This window comes from Merops nubicus, unplaced genomic scaffold (assembly GCF_000691845.1).
Source record: "Merops nubicus isolate BGI_N331 unplaced genomic scaffold, ASM69184v1 scaffold3982, whole genome shotgun sequence".
Lineage (NCBI taxonomy): Eukaryota > Metazoa > Chordata > Aves > Coraciiformes > Meropidae > Merops > Merops nubicus.
In genome coordinates, this window is record NW_008594115.1 from 19,417 (window position 1) to 35,572 (window position 16,156).

General features: G+C 39.6%; 2 protein-coding genes across 2 annotated transcripts in view; one reads left to right on the plus strand and one right to left on the minus strand.

Annotated features, from left to right (window-relative positions):
• The window catches only part of GFM2 (G elongation factor, mitochondrial 2), a 19,813-nt gene extending 18,737 nt beyond the window's left edge, over positions 1–1,076 (plus strand). Inside the window, 3 exon segments of the mRNA XM_008935625.1 lie at positions 117–232; positions 478–660; positions 909–1,076. Coding sequence (XP_008933873.1) covers positions 117–232; positions 478–660; positions 909–1,037 — 428 coding nt within the window. The 3' untranslated portion in view covers positions 1,038–1,076.
• A 1,040-nt stretch (positions 1,077–2,116) lies between these two features.
• On the minus strand, positions 2,117–13,864 carry HEXB (hexosaminidase B (beta polypeptide)). Its single transcript, XM_008935626.1, has 12 exons — positions 13,805–13,864; positions 13,021–13,067; positions 12,693–12,803; positions 11,328–11,429; positions 9,572–9,701; positions 7,684–7,864; positions 6,525–6,611; positions 5,873–5,945; positions 5,144–5,318; positions 4,218–4,308; positions 3,904–4,008; positions 2,117–2,183 (listed from the first exon to the last, which is right to left on the minus strand). The coding sequence occupies exons 4-12, from the start codon at positions 11,421–11,423 to the stop codon at positions 2,117–2,119; spliced, it is 1,005 nt and encodes a 334-aa protein (XP_008933874.1). The 5' UTR covers positions 11,424–11,429; positions 12,693–12,803; positions 13,021–13,067; positions 13,805–13,864.
• Positions 13,865–16,156: the final 2,292 nt, after the last annotated feature.

The following is a 16,156-nucleotide window of genomic DNA, read 5'->3' on the forward strand; positions in this document are numbered from 1 at the left end:
TCTCCTTTTTCCCCCTCCCCCAGGGGTGTATCTTCAAATTAATCCTGATTTTTTTGCACATATCTCAATATTCTGAAAAACAGAAGTGTGTTTTTTTTTTCTTCTTTTTCCCCAAGGACCCTTGCTTGGATTCCCAGTTCAGGATGTAGATGTGACACTGCAATCACTGACGGTGCATCCTGACACCTCCCACACGATGGTATCAGCCTGTGTCTCACGCTGCATGCAGAAGGTACACTGAAACTGTGAGCTGATGTAGAGCACAGCAGCGTGATGAACTGTTGGGAAAATACATGTCCATCAGTGTCTGGCAGCTGTTCCTCTCTGGCAGCGTAATGCCCTCACTTGGGGACTTCTTAGCTTTTGGAAACAGGGAATTTGCGAGGCAGTGTTAGCCTGAGTTATGGAAGTACTTAAGACATCAATTTTCTAATTAAAAAAAAAATAAATCAGTGTAACTCCTTCCTTTCCACTTAGGCTTTGAAAAAAGCTGGCATACAGATACTGGAGCCCCTGATGAACCTGGAAATCACCGTAAGTGAAGATCACCTCAGCGCAGCCCTTGCTGACCTTGCACAGCGGAGAGGCAGCGTTAAGGAAATCCAGAGTCGTCAGGACAACAGAGTTGTGGTTGCTGCTGTTCCACTAGCAGAAATGATGGTAAATGATGATCTTGGTAATGGTACAACACAAACCTGGTCTTTTTTCCCCATTTGCTTAAAAATAATTAAGCTTCAGTTCACTTTCCCTGTTGTTATAGATGAATAAGTTTGGAATAACGTTTTTTTATTGTTTTAATTATTATGTTGTGGTATACTTCTGACTCTCTCTGACCTAAGCAGCTTTCTGTGCTAACTTACCTTCCCTTTATCCTCAACTGAGTGACATACGTTCTCCATTTTGTCCAGGGCTACTCCACGGTTTTGCGTTCTCTGTCATCAGGCTCAGCAACCTTCACTTTGGAGCTTGCCAGTTACCAAGCCCTCAGCAGTCAAGAGCAAAGTGCACTTCTTCAGAGGAAGATGGAGTTGGTGTGATTGCTTTACTCTGCAGAATAAAGTTATTTTCTATCCTCCCTGTTAAATATTCTTCAGGAGCCACCAGTATGTTCTTCTGGGACCAACTGGTTGTGGTAAATGATGAACGAGCAGTTGTAGAAGCAGGCTGCTTTTTTAACTGTCCAAGTGAAGGTTCAAGAGACAGTGTTCTTCTGGCTCAGCTTTGCACTTGCAAAGCAGCCAAACCACAGATGCAAGCACAATTTGCTGCTTTGCAAATTCTTACCTTACAGGTATCTGCAGGGGCAAGTGACACAAATCCTCTTTGTAGAAATGAGCACTAAGTGCATCTTAATGCTCTATTAGGACTCCTTTTTTATTAAGTCAAGTTTCTGAAGCTCGTGTCTGTAAATGAAATAACTTCATTTACTTTTGGCAGTATGTATCTGGACTTGTCTTCAGCTGAATGAAAGATTGTTAAAAAGCATTTTAAGCTGTACAGCTCCAAGTATTAGTTCCTGTGTTGTTTAGAAATGAATCTGAACCAGAGTTCAGGACTAGGTGTACCTTCTACCTAAGCTTGCTCTTCGGCAAGTTAAGTGGAATGGATGCTTCTGCAAATTGAGTAGGATCTGTGAAAAAATGCAAGAAGGTCAGAGTTCTCCCAGGGCAGCGATCCTTACCTACCACCTTCAAGAATGTGGAGGGAGGATTTTTTTTTTGACCTTTAGGAATGAGTGATTTAAGCTGCAAGGGTGCTGATATTCTACACATTGAGTTCTGATTAGCAATTATCTGGTTACACAGAAAAGCGGGAAATGGTAAGATACTTTGGAATAAAAAGAGAGTTTGCTCTTTATTTATTTAAATAGTAACTTTATTTTCTTTCAACTTCAGAATGTAAAGAAACTGGTATTGGTAACTCCATGGTATCAAGTTTCAGGATTTCACAGTGAAGAATCCCCATTTTTCATGAAAGCTAAACACCATCATGTCATATATCACAATCAAATAACTTTGTTTTCAATTTTAAAATAAAGTCTTGGTTCAAATATCAAACTGCTTGTATGTATATTCATACCCCAGAGGCACTTGTTGACTAGAAGTCCTTGCAGCAGTTACTGTTCTTCCCTTGCTTCATGGGCACAGTACCCAATGAACACAGGTTCAGCTGCTATGCCACGGCTGTTAAAATAAAGCAAGATGTGTATGACTATCATCAAACGCCCGGTTGGTCACGAAGGCAGGAACAGAAAGAGAGATATGGGCACTCTAATCTTTGTGTAAACAAAACTACTTCCAAGAAAGAACAGATGGCCCATTGAGGGAGCAGAAAAGGGCCCCATTCTACAGCTGATTTTGCTTCAGTTAAGTACAGTTCTGTTTCAATCAGATATACCAAGTTATTAGAAAACAGGTTGAGAAGCTTCCAATTCAGAAGCTAGTTGTCTTTCTCTTTTGCAAAACCTGTTGCTTTTATTAAAGTCCTATTAAGGTCAAAATATGAGTTACTTGACATTTGCACACTCCCTCCCCAGTGTTTCCTTCAAATGCAGCTCTGTCATTTTAATTTATATTTCTGCTGAGCCAGTTTTAGTAAACAACTTTTTCCAGCTACAATAGCAGAAACTATTCTGTTCTCATGTAGCTTTAACAACAACAACAAAAAAATCCCGTTCGCTTTTGATATAAAAGTTTCGGAGTTAAAACAGTTGTAAAAATTTCTGCTTCTTGGATATTTAAGAGCTAGATAATACTGCTACAGTGGTTTGTAGAATAATACACACTTTTGAAAACACATTTGTTAACTCTCTCAATGTATATCTATTTTTCTCATGACTGACATAAGACAATTTACATATAACTATTTTCCTATAGCATTATTTAAAGCCTGCTTGAAATAAACCAAACAAATCAAAACTTGAGAGTCTTTTAGTCAGTTTTAACTTCATTAATTGGAGAACTAATTTATAATCATGCTGAGACATCTACAGGAACATACACAGAGTGCTTGAGTTTTGACTGCTGACTCTCAAATGTCATTGTGTCTTGTTCTCCAAAAAGTTGATTTGTCTACCTAGAAAATACTTCTTCACACTTTTTGGATTCTCAATGACTTGTAATAAACTTTTGTAGAGAAATTAAATGGCATGTTGCATTCGTGCTGCAATCCAACTTTGCAGTAGCATTTGGAAAAAGCTAGAAGGCTCTGACTTTATACTTAATTAAGAGTCAGACTTGGTTTTAAGACCTGGAAATTACTCATTTCTACAACTACAAACATACAACAACACTAGCAATAATTAACCAGTAACATGTCTAGGTACTTTCTAGGAAAAAAATGCAGAGAATGTTATGAACTGCCTTTGCTTATAGTACTCATAAATTAAATGAGTTTGTTAGGGACTCCTTGCTCCTTTTCAGTCTTTACACTAGGGCAATACCTGAAAGAATAGCTTGCTCAAGCTCGTCTCACATGCCAATAGCTCCACTCGTTTGTCTACTGCATGTCTTTATTATTTATAATAAATACATAACAAAACAAAAAAAGTCCAAGTCTACTTTCTCATCCATTTGTGCACTCCTCCCCACATACCCTTCAACATCTGTCTGAAATAAGTCAATCATGATTGTTTCCTTTAGAGGAAAGGGAGACATAGATGAGTTATAGCATTTGAGTGAAGAAAGTTAATGACTTCTGAAAACGTTAGTTGCAAAACTGTCTAGAAGTCCTGTTTTAACATATCTGTTCTTCCTCTTCTGAGGATACAAAAACACATGGGGTGACCAGATTAGACCGACTGGTAGCTCTCCTCCCTTCATATCCAGGCCAGCAATTTAGTCCTATACTTTATTCCCTTGGCTACAGGCATGAGGCAAGCTTTGTGGCAGCTGTCAGTCTTACCGGAGCATGCGGCACCGATGATTCGTCAGCCTGTCATACGCATCCCGCAAGTTGGTCACGTTCCTGCTGCTCCACAGTCTTTCCCCTACAGCACTTGCTCGAGGCCTGTGAAGATACACTGAGTTTTAGAGTACGTGTAGTCTGTAAATAAGAATGGCTTAAAGTTTTGAATATCAGGCCTTATATCCAGAAGCGCTAATTTTTGTAGCTACTCAGGTTCAGTGCAGGGCAGTTACCACTAACATACAATCTGCTGGATTAATTATTGTGCCTTGTAGCTGGCTTTCTAAAACTTAAGATGAAGCAATTCATACCATAATCTTGGTGTGAGGTTAGTTGCATCCACATATTCTCCCCACAGGCAGGCTTCTCCACCTATTAGAAGTCTTTTCTGTTCTTCAGATCCTGAATTCAAAGCAGAAGGTTAGAATTTCTATTTGCCCAGAAGATTTGCATAGATCAGAATTTCATTCTCCAGTATGTTCACTTGGTTGTTTCATTATACTATATATTATTACACAAAATATTTATCCCGAGCATGAACTTAACATTTTGATAGTCTGGTTACTGACTGTGGGAACCACCAGGCCATTTACCCAGAGAACCCATTTCCCTTCTCTATCAGAAGGAATGTTAGCCATTACTCTCTGAAGACACTCCTCAGTCTTCTGACACTCTTCAGAGATTTCAGCCCTGATTGACACTGTTCATTCTATCATACAAAGAACATTCCCTGAAAAGGCTTCAGAAGTCAGATGATCTCCTTAATCATCTCTAAGAGCTACCTCGCACAAAATTAAAGCCCTAGACAGAGCGTAAGATGTTCCTATCAGCTTTAGCCAGAGGGAGAGAACACATCTTTTTCTGCAACAGTCCAAGCTCCAGAAGCTTGCCAATGTATGCACTGAGTGTCTGTCTACCAGCAGCCATTTTGCACAGCTCTACCCCCAACGCATGATGCTGCTGCCCGCCCAGTCCAGCACCCTGTGTCTCACACAGCCACCAGTCACACACGTCTGAGGAAGACAATACTTTTCCCTGTAGGAAACTGAAAGTTGCTTTTTTAAAAATGTGATCATTTTCCAGAGTTCTAGCTGACATTAAGGTCCTTTGATTACAGCTATCTGATCACAGTGCCTGCTGATCACTCTCAATAGCCTTACTCAGGTTTCTGTTTACACCTTGCTATGAACCAAAGACTTTCCTGCACTGAACATGTGCATACAGAAAAGTTACAAACCAGGGAAGTTGCGTGGTTCAACACTGTAGTATTTCTTCCAGTCCTGCCCATAACTGATGTAGTCTAAGTACCATGGAGCTGCCAGGATAGCAGTGAACCCAGCTCCAGTGACTCTGCTCAGTTCATGAGCATAGTTGTTTTCCATCCACACTTGAACTACAGTGTCTCGTTTCAGCTTAAAGGGGGAAAAAGAAAAAAAAAAACAAACCCCACAAAACATTAAAGACAGTCCCGATTGCTGTTATTAGGAAAGAGAATGATGCATTTTCAAACAGGGAGGATGGTATTTTGTTTTGAAGAGAAACATCCAAACATCCTGGCAGCTACCTTTTGTCATTTCTTTCCCCCTCGAAGTGTAAAGCTGGTTAGCTCCTTGCTAGTTTTAAGCAGAGCTCACACTGGAGTGAAACCTAGGTTACACCATAGGCAGGCACTGCCCTAGGAGGGTTCCCACATGCCCCTGTTACCGGCCCAGCTCTGAAAAACTGAGCACCTGGTGTTACTAGTCCAGACACAAAGTTCTGTGCTGGAGTTCCTGTTCCACCTATTGTACAAATTGTTCAATAAATTAGAATTTCAAGTCAGGCCCCATACCTCCCTTGCTAAAGTCAGTAAACTTGCTTTAATTCTTAAGAGACACAACAACAACTACTTAATAGTCTACTCTGGAAGCCTCCCACAATATTGGGGTTTTTATGCACCACTATCTTATTTATTTTCTCTTCTTACCTCTACTTTGTTATCAAATACTTCTTGCCAGACCATGTATCCTTTATTATAGGAGGAAACAACGTCCAAAATCCTAGAATTTAGAAATAAAATTATGTTTGTGGACTTCAATGAGATCATCGCAGGCACATGAAGCAGCAACATTTTCTACCCAAAGGAACATCAGGCCCTTCTCAGGAATGCACAGGGGACAAAAACAAAAAAAAGAACAACAGGTTTCTCAGGTTTTGGCTTTTGGTTCTCTGCCTTGAACTGCACATACTCCAGTGTGTAAGGATACACATCTGTAGTAACATAAACTGATGTTCAGAACTACCAGCAACTCATGCAGGTGTCTAAACCCATGTTATTTAACAATGAGAGAAGTAAATGGTTGAAAAAACCTTAGGAATTTTCATCCCCACCCTGTGTGCTGGTATTACAGAAGATGCCAAACAGATTCAGAGTAGAACTAGCCTACACATCCTTGTAGTTTTAAAGATGTGAACTTTACATTCAGTGTGTTAAAGAAAGAGGGTAGTCCTCAGTACATGGCAATTTTTGAAAACAATATAGGTTAATCTAAATCAGCTTCAGCATCTGCACCTCAACATCACCCCCAGATACTGGCTGTGAAATACTGAGCAAGAATTAAAAAAAAAAACCAACATACTTCTGAATATAGTAAGATTCCAGTTTAGCGTAGTCAATGCCAAATCCTTGCTTCTTCATGAACTCTTTCACTTCAGGGTTAGATTTCCTTGAATAATAACAACAAAACAAAACAAAACAAAAAAAGAGAAGGCTTTTGTTTTTTTTGAAGCAGATTTCCCAAACATGTCCTCTCTGCACAGCACACTAGCTGGTGCCTTAGGCATGCCACAGCCTGGAATGCACAACAGAGCAGAAGCAGCAGGCTAAAAAGATTTAGGTATTCTGAAACAGCATCATCCTCATTTGAAATAAAGCCAATAGCCCTGCTTCTCTGGTAGAACTACTGGAGTTCCTGTTCTGGAGCAGTCTCTGGCAGACCGCCTCAAGCTCCTAAGAGCCCTGGGGTTGCTGGCTTCTCTGGGAATTTGTGGGAAGGTTGCAAGCAGGTCTGGAAATTGAGCAGCCATAGTACCAGGGGATCCGCACAAATGACATGAAGAATTTGGGAAAATACCCCAAAAGCAAACCAACACTTTTGTGATAAAGCACATGTCAGCAATTTTCTTTCTTTTTGAGAATTAAAGCAAGTCCTGAGTGTTTAGATTTGTGTTTCAAGAGAACACACAAATACTAACTGGATCAATTTGTGTACTCATCCAAATAGATTTGCTTCAAATTCTGTACTATTAGCTAATCCAGCAGAGAGACTCCAAGATATTCAAAATCCACAACCAACTGAAGAACATCTATATAGAACATGCCACGCCTTTAATGCGAGAACACAAGAGTCAGTACCGTAACACTTAATGTTAGTAGATTTTTCTGGAAAGCAGCACTCAGTGGAAAGAACTGCTTCCCTTTAACACAAAGAACTTAAATGTTCATTACCTTATATAGTACTTTCCTATCATACTAGTTCTCCTTCCTGCCAGATAATATTCACAAAGAAATGCTTTAGAATACCTGAACATTTGTCAAACTACCAGTTAAAGCAAAATTGTGCATGACATCACTTGCTTTTCGAGGATCACAGATGTTCTACCCATAGTCACAGAAGTAGGAGTGGAAATCTTTGGGTTAAGCAGTGAAAACGGTCTCATGCAACTGAATTCCATAATAGATGGATTTAATCAAGTTTAAGAGGCACTAAGTATTTATTCTTTGAACTGTCACCATACCAACAATCGAAGTTCACTTCATCTCCTCCCAAATGAATGTATGCATCTGGAAATACACTGCTGATCTCTTTGAAGAATTTAGTCATGAAGTCATAAGTTGTATTCAGAATGGGATTTACAGGTCCAAAGGACCCAGATGGCTGTTCTCCATTGTAACAAGGGGTGAGAAGATCTTTTTGACCTAATAGAAACAATTAATAGAAGATATTCAGTTCCACGTTGGAATGCTAACTTTGCCAGCAGGGAGAGGCAGTTACCCATATTAAAAAGGTTAATATTCATTACTTAAGTGCTCATCTATTCCAAGTATAATCAAATAGAGTCAGGATGAAGTAAATCAACTTGCCCAAGGTTGAAGAACACTCAAACTGGAAACCAGGACTCCAACTTCTAAATTTGTTTCTTAACACACAATTTATGGAATATGGTCACTATACCTAGAAAATGGCTTCTGGATGACTGCTTGAATAAAAAAGCTTTAATGGATTTAGGAAGGAAGGCCATTAGAAGCAAGCCAACTATTATGTGTGCTTAAGAAGCCTCCTTTCTCTTTTTATTGCTCTGCTTTGTTAACACCTAAGTAGGTGGGAGGTATAGGGCTCAAGATGGATGTCCCACCTCAGTCTGCTAGGAATTAATCTCCTTGCAAGAAAGAAAGGCCAGACACACATCAAAACTAAGTACTGGTTCTTGAGTCAAGATATCTAAAGCAAGAAGAGCCAGGATAACAAAACAGGAAAAGTTACATGTAGATTGGAGATTCCTCCAACCTCTAGACCTGCATTTCCTCCTCCTAGCACATTGCCACAAAGTCCCCCCACAAAGAGGGCCCTAATGGTAGATTGCTTCAACTTGACCTACTCACATGACTTAAGGCTTCTCTCCAACATCTTGAGTCTGAATGTAAACAAAGCATAGCTACTCAGGTTCACAGGCAAAGCCAGCACTGTGTCCTGTACATCGCACTAAAAAAGATCATTATACAAGAAGCTATCCACTTGCTCTTAGTATGAATGTAGACCACTTCACAGGTCACCAGGCAAACCACTGCTGCTCTGTAACAGCAAAGACCACTTAATCTTAATTCAGAAAGAGTTTAGCAAATTTATTTTTTGCCTTGCTCTTTTCCTCCAGATTTTAAATTAGTGAGAAGGAGCCTGAGTCATCTTTTAACATTACTGCCACATGCCCCTAGGATGAACACAAGACTCACCCATTGGCTGGAGCTCTGAAGTGCTAAAAAAGGTCTTAATTTTCAGTTTGGCCAAAACCATCTTATGTTAATTGCACTGAAATCACAATCAGTATACCCTGAGTTAAGACGTACTCAAGGAGCAGGGACCCTTACATGTAAGCGTCATCGCTCTCAGGATTCAAGCGCTGTCTACCAAGAGAAGTATTACTCTGAAACCCAGAAGATGGAGAGTGAAGAAGCATCCAACCTGGCTGCATTTTGACATAGGCAGGTTGCCACTTTACTAACAGACAGAAATATCAATCACTTTGAAAGAACCTTCCCAAAGCAGAAATCTCTACTATGAAGACAGCAACCCACTATTTGTAAGCACTGCCTTATTACTGTAAACTCAAGAGTACTGCATGGGGTGATAACAAGAGGAGGTTTAAGGCAGACAGAATATATCCGTGCCTTCACACACACATCCAGCACAGGAAGTGTCAGTTTTCTCCATTCTCTTCAGTTCCTCTAAAATGTAAATGTTGAGTTCCTCTAAAATGTAAAGCTCACAACCACCACTGCATGTGCCCCCCACTTAACTCTTATCAAGGGCCTTTCAAAGCAATTTAAAGGCTGCTTTTTAACAAGTTCATTTGCTTGCTACACCCTACTTACCACAATTTTTAACCATTAATACTTCCTTGGACATACCTTTTCCCCAAGACTGCGTGTGTCCTGGGGTATCAAACTCTGGGATAACTCTAATTCCTCTTAACCGGGCGTACTCGATTACCAGATGGACATCAAGGGGAGTATAGATGTGGTTATAGGAGTATGCTCCCTGTAAAAAAATCACATTTAGAGACAGTTTAAAAAAAGTTAGACTAGCAGCTCACAAAACTGGCATTTAAGGGTTATAATTTAGACTGGAGAGAAGCTTTACAAGTTTGTCTTCTCTGTTTTATCACATGTAATTGCACTGACAGAACTCTTCTGTTGAATAGTCAGGGGGAAAAGAACAAAAAAAAACCCCACCACAACAAAGCAACCAAAAAACCCAACCCACAAAAATTACCCCTTTTTTCCACACTAAAACAGATCTCCTGAGCAGATTGCCCTCTCCTCTAGCTCACAGTTACCCAATAAAACAGGAAAGGTAGTTTCTATTCCATCAGCTTTTTAAAACAGACACACTTCAGTTTTTCTGCACAGAAGCAAGCTAGTTTTACCCTCCACCTCTACATCATTAGATCTGAAACATAGGGCCCCTGCTACATGACAGGCAACAGTAATGGAAAAATTCTGTCAACTCAGAAATAATGGCATCTCCTTCCTTCTCAGTTTTGATACAGTGCCCAACGTAGCAACAGGGCGTGTTTGGTTTGTGACACTGAATTTGAGCAGTACTCCACTTCCACACAGCCAACACAGGTGACAGATGACCCTAACTGCTACAGTTTGGTGAAACAGACGCTTGACAAAGAGCCAAACTGCTTAAGAAAAGCATCATGTCTCCTCGTGATTAATGGCCTCTTAAGCTCCCATTATCTGTAAACTGTTTACACAGCTGAGTTACTCAGAAAAAATAGGGGTAAAAAAGAAGCCTTTCAAAAAGAAGGCCACTAAGACAAAGGCCATCCCCATCTCCCCAGCTGTAAGTAGGGACAGGACTTCATAGCTATTACTAGAAAGAATAATCTGGCAAATTCAATTTCTGAGTTATAAAATTGTTCATAGCATCTGCTCAAGCACTGCCTGTACGATTTTCACGAGGGTCAGATTCTAGCAAGCATTTCAAAACAGAATCACAAATCTTGTACTTAGGCTCAGTCTACTTAAGTATTCATGCTTGATTTTGCTACTGCTGTACCACGACTGAGCAAGAACCTCACAATGGCCCTCATTAGCCAGCAAAATCTGCTGTAAACCAGGAAATAGATATTGTACAGTATTTGTTTTAGAAGATTACATCTCACTTTCAGATGTCTTACAGACATGTTGTGTTTTGTGAAATTAACTACACCTCAGAAAAGGTGAAAGTACTACTGCAGTGGTTCCAAACCCAAACCTGACAGGAAGCTCTCTTGCATTTATTTGAGTGTCAGAAGTCTACCAGTTAAACAAACAAACCAACAGAAATCCAAGCAGTGTTCATCACAACTGGTTATTTGCTCACCATTACTGCTTGAAAGGCTTCAGACACTGAGGAACACTGTCACCATCAGATTTGCATAGGGGAGTCAGGAATTTGCCATGCACCCAACAAGGAGACTTAAGCATGATCCACACAGGCACTCCAGTAGAACCCTAAATGTGGATTTATTGGTTCCTGATCCTCTAGTACTGTTTCACCATCTGCCAAGGCAGACGTATTCAATCACTGGTAGGCTCTGCATTTTATTTTCATTAAATATGTGCCAGATTTCCACCCTCTCACCCTGCTAATAATGTAATAATGTTTACTTACCTTGTCACTTAACTCAGGGAAATAAATACTCTGATAAGGGAATGACTGATCATCTACTATATGCCAGTGGAGAACATTGAACTTGTTAAAAGCCATGGCATCCTGTAACAAATAATGCGATAAGGTCTAGTTAAGCACTTCACTGTCACAGGAAATTTACAGAAGAAAAAATTATCTTGTTCTGGTATATCCTGCATGCCTAAAGCAACAACTAAACAAAACGCACACCACCTTTCAGGGAATCCCACAAGCAAACACCAGAACACACCTCCTCCTTTCCTCTGCCACTCCTGCAAACAAGATCTTGATCTGATCATGCTACACTGACTTGTAGAAGAGGAACTGCTATAAATACTTGTGAATTTCTTCCACTTTAGAACATATCTGCATAATTCTCTATGGAACATACTTCAGCTTATAGAAAAGCTTATGCTTTTTTAGCTACATACTTTGGACTTGGAAAAACAGCATGAGAGAGTTTCCTACTGTTGAGCTCATCCCTACTCCCTAGTGACTTCTGCAGAATCTATTTCAAATGCATGCAAAATAAACCACACGTTTTCCCCACAGAAGATAGCACTCCTCTTATTTTCAGTGGTGTCAGTACACCCCTTTTTTGAACTTGCAGATGATTCAGAACAAATGTTAACACAATTATTTTACAATTATGACTCCAGATGGACAGTTGCACACATACTCTGAGTTACACAAGCTTGTTAACAGCATCTAGAAGTGCTGTGTGCTGCAAGCAGATGGAGTAAGTGTTCTCTACCTTGTTTGTGACTGAGAAATTGCCACATAGTTTCTTCCAATTCCTTGCCACAATACAACCATTTTTACTCCTTCCTTCCCCCCCCCTTTTTTTTTTCCACCAACCTGTGTTTAAAGAAGTAAGAAAATCTCTTCAGGAACTCCCACCAAATACAAAGGAAGATTTGTACCTTGTCCCTTCCTTTAAGAAAGGGATACCAAAGCCTGATCATTGACAAGACTGGAATTCTCCTGCAACCACTAGCACTGAAGATAAGACTTGCAAGGTCTCCCATGTAATGCTTGGTGATAGTCAGCTGTCTCCAAACATGCTTCCAAGAAATACAGGGGCTACTTTAGGCAACAGAAAATACAGAAAACTCAAATTACCACAAATCCCAGCCTCCGTTACAGATTCACTGAACACTCTGTCTGCCCACTCAACTCCTCTGCAGTATACATTCTGGCCTTCCCTTAGCAACGTTTGCTCTGTTCTTTTAGAAGCAGACAGAGAAGAGAGGTTCTCCTTTCCTATCAGCTCCAGTTGCTACCTACTTCAGGGGGCAAAGACAACAAAAAGCCTTAACTATTAATGGTACAAACCTGCCCACTTACCAGGTTTGTAAGAATAGATTTCAATGGTAGGTAATGTCTTGAAGTGTCTAGTAAGATTCCTCTATGAGCAAATCTTGGAAAGTCGTAGATTTCAGATTCATTGACAAGAAACTACAAGAATGAGATTTAAAAATTAGAATTCCCATTTTACATTCTTTATTCCAAACAGGAAACACTTAGTTTTCAGTTTAACAGCTTTCTAAGGCTCATGTTCTGAAAAGAAAATACCCAATGCAACTAGTAGATCTGCTGTTTCTAGACATGCACCTAATAAAGAATGTGGTTGTCTGTCAACAGGACTGTGGTTTTAGTTAACAGCTATACTTACACTTCCATAGTCATCTTCATGAACCAACTGGCTGAAGGTTTCCAAACCTGGAAAATAAAATTCAAGAAAGGGATCTGAAGTACAAGCCAGTACTTGTACTACAAAGAATGCTTTGTAGCTGAGCTTCTTTCTCTTTAGCATTTTCCTTAACTGCTCAAGCACCACAGTTAAAGAACTTCTGGAGAGAACCATTATACACATTATACACTCTGCTTTATACAAAAATTGTGAACATGAGAACCACAGCTCAGCTGCACCAACCTAATCCATTAATAGTATGGAAGCTACTGAGAGTAAGGTAGGAATTTCTTGTGTTGCCATGTATCTCTTACTGTCATTTCTGGGACTCCTGAAGCTTCTGACTGAGCATGAAAAATCTGTTAATTTAAGCTAATATTCCAGTAAGAACAACAGACTGGAACTTCAGCATTATGGTCTTCTTGGTGATCTGTCTAGCATGTTCAGTTACTAGCTGCAGTCAAGACAATAATTTGTTCACAATGCAGCTCAGAGAGCTTTTTAGCACCCAGGATTTGTTTGGCTTTGCTGATGTCAGGCACAGCAAGAGTGCACTTATGGTGTGCCACTGACTCTGTGATGCTGAGCATCCAGATTGAGGGTCTGACCAACAAACCTCTGGGTACCTTTCTGGCCTCTATGCCCAAGATTACTTCCTGTGAAGGATGGAATGAGGGCAGAGTTCAGTGGTCAGCTGGTTCTTACTCCACCACGGCACCTGTATAAATCCAAACTAAATAGTTCTATAGGAAAAGTATCAGCTTACCTCTTAAAGCACCCCATACCTCATCTGCTTTCAGTACAGCCACAGGCTCAGTTACAGTTAAGTGATCTAAAGAAAAAAAACCCAAACATTCCTCACGAAAGTGTGGATTGGCAGGACATCATGAACAGGCACTAAAGAGATTCTTCAAGTACCACATCTCATGTTTTTTAAATTCTGACCAATGCTTTTTTTTAAAGTTGATATCTTGCAGCTATTTTTCCTTTGTGTGCTCCTGAAATAATGCAAGCTACTACTCAGAGATGCCAACAGTTAATTAGTGAGATGCTAAAACAAATATGGTGCCTATTATGGCAATGCTAAATATTGCACATGGGCCAGAATTTCAACCAAGTTTAACCCAACTGATTTAAAACATACCACATTATATTTTTGCATTTAAGACCTAGGTGATAAGGGTTGGGTAACTAACCCAGACCTAACTCCAACAGTTTAAATCTCCTTTTACCTTCCTTTTACATGGATTATGCTTGCATATTTTTTTCAGAGATACAGCTTGTCAAGCAACATAATCAAATCGTTACTATAAAGGTCTAATTATAAAGAAAAAAAACATACCCTACCACCTAATAAGCATGTGTGTGGGGACAGTGAGATGAAATAAGGGAAGTCAAATGAAGAATGCTACCTAAAGATATCCACAACAATCCTTCCTTACGTTTGAGTACTGAAGTCCAGTACAAAGCACTGAAAAATAATAATTAGTAAAGCTAAAGTAGTTTGGGTTCTTCATTTAAGATGATTCAGTAAATTTTAGTAAAGAAATAAATATATTTTATGGATTTTTTTTTTTTTTACATCACATACATATGTATAAAAATTCACTCTATCTATAAATCTGTATTATTACTTAAATTTTAACGCAATAGTAAACTGACCAGAGTTGCACCAGACAAAGAATCAGAGGGGTAAACTGCTCTACAATGATTTATTGGAGCTGCCTCTATATGAAAGAGCAGTTGTTTGTAAGGTACACAGCTCAAACATTTGTCTCAACTTCAAGAAACTCGGGGACGTGAAGAAATCCCTCAAGCCTCCATTTTAACCTAAGCCCAGATTGCCTATACTCTCCCCCGGGGAGGAAGAGAACTGAGAACTCCTGCAATCTCCACAAGTCTTTCTGTGGGAAACTAGTTGTCAGGGATTTACTTCCAAAATAGCATGCTTTTTTCTGAACACCTACCATACCTTAAATGAATGCAGAATAACAAGTTTCTGAAGGCTATTAGGACCTTTTACACAAGGAGGAAAGAAGCTGGTAGGGAGAAGGGTAAATCTTACTTTGATTACATATCCGATATTCTTGCTACAGGATAGTCACTGATGGATCCATACTACCTCTATTAAGAAAAGGGGCCAAACTGATCAATCGAGCAAGTAACTAACAGCTGTGTATTTCAACATTTGTTCCCTGAACAAGCTATGCCACTAAAACAAAACATTTAAACCTTGCTGAAGTCTAGAAAGCTCAGATTACTACACGAGGAAAGCTGCGTGTTATTTGTAACAGGGAACCCCTTTTCTACAGCAAAGGTAAAAACTGACTGTTCTTTAAAGTGCAACTTAAAAACCACATGATCTGACAGATTGCCCAAAGGAGAAGAAGAACTAGCTTTGGTTAAAATATGAAGTTCCAAAACCAGTTCAAAGTTCAACTAGTAGTAAAGCAGTATGATAACCTGCCTGTTGCAGAAAAAAATCCTTAAGTTTTAGCCATTTTGCTGCCATACCTCACTTGCACTGAAATGTATGATAAATTTAGACACAGAAATTGCACTACTTGGCTAGATGAGCCAAAAAGACTGAGTAAATCTAAAATCAGTACAATCTATCACAAGTCAGGTGGAACTAATCCTGCTGCAGATGTAAGACTCAAGATTAAAAGGATCTTTTTCTAAGGATCAGTGTCCTGGATAACAAAACAACTGCCTTGCCTACCACAGGAGATCATCTCAAGACAAAATTACATGAACTGAGTATGTTGGAACTCCGTGGTAACCAGCCCAGACAAAAAGCAATACTATTAACTCATCTTTATTTCTGTTATGAAACTTCTCTGGTGATAAGGACTTCATTTTAGAGTACTTCTCCACCCTGGGCTTCAGTCATAAAACTAAAGAAGCATAGCAGAACATACCAAATATAACCATCAAGTTTTTAAATCCCTGTATCTACTGTTTTTAAATTCTTGTATCTACTGATAGAAAGTGGATTTATAGTCCGGCAAGATGAATGACAAGAAGCTCAATGAAAGTTTACAGGTCTTGCTGGAAAAGCAGAAGTACCACCAACATTCAGTTCAAAGGTGGTTATTTCTGAGGAGAGCGCAGTACA

What these genes read in the sequence shown, in the direction of transcription:
- HEXB (XM_008935626.1), bottom strand. Translation starts at nt 11,423, where the DNA reads ATGGCTTTTAACAAGTTCAATGTTCTCCACTGGCATATAGTAGATGAT. An exon ending in GAATCTTACTATATTCAGAA is followed by an intron (nt 5,946 to 6,524) that starts GTATGTTGGTTT and finishes TCTAAATTCTAG; the next exon opens with GATTTTGGACGTTGTTTCCT. An exon ending in TGAACCACGCAACTTCCCTG is followed by an intron (nt 4,309 to 5,143) that starts GTTTGTAACTTT and finishes CTTTGAATTCAG; the next exon opens with GATCTGAAGAACAGAAAAGA.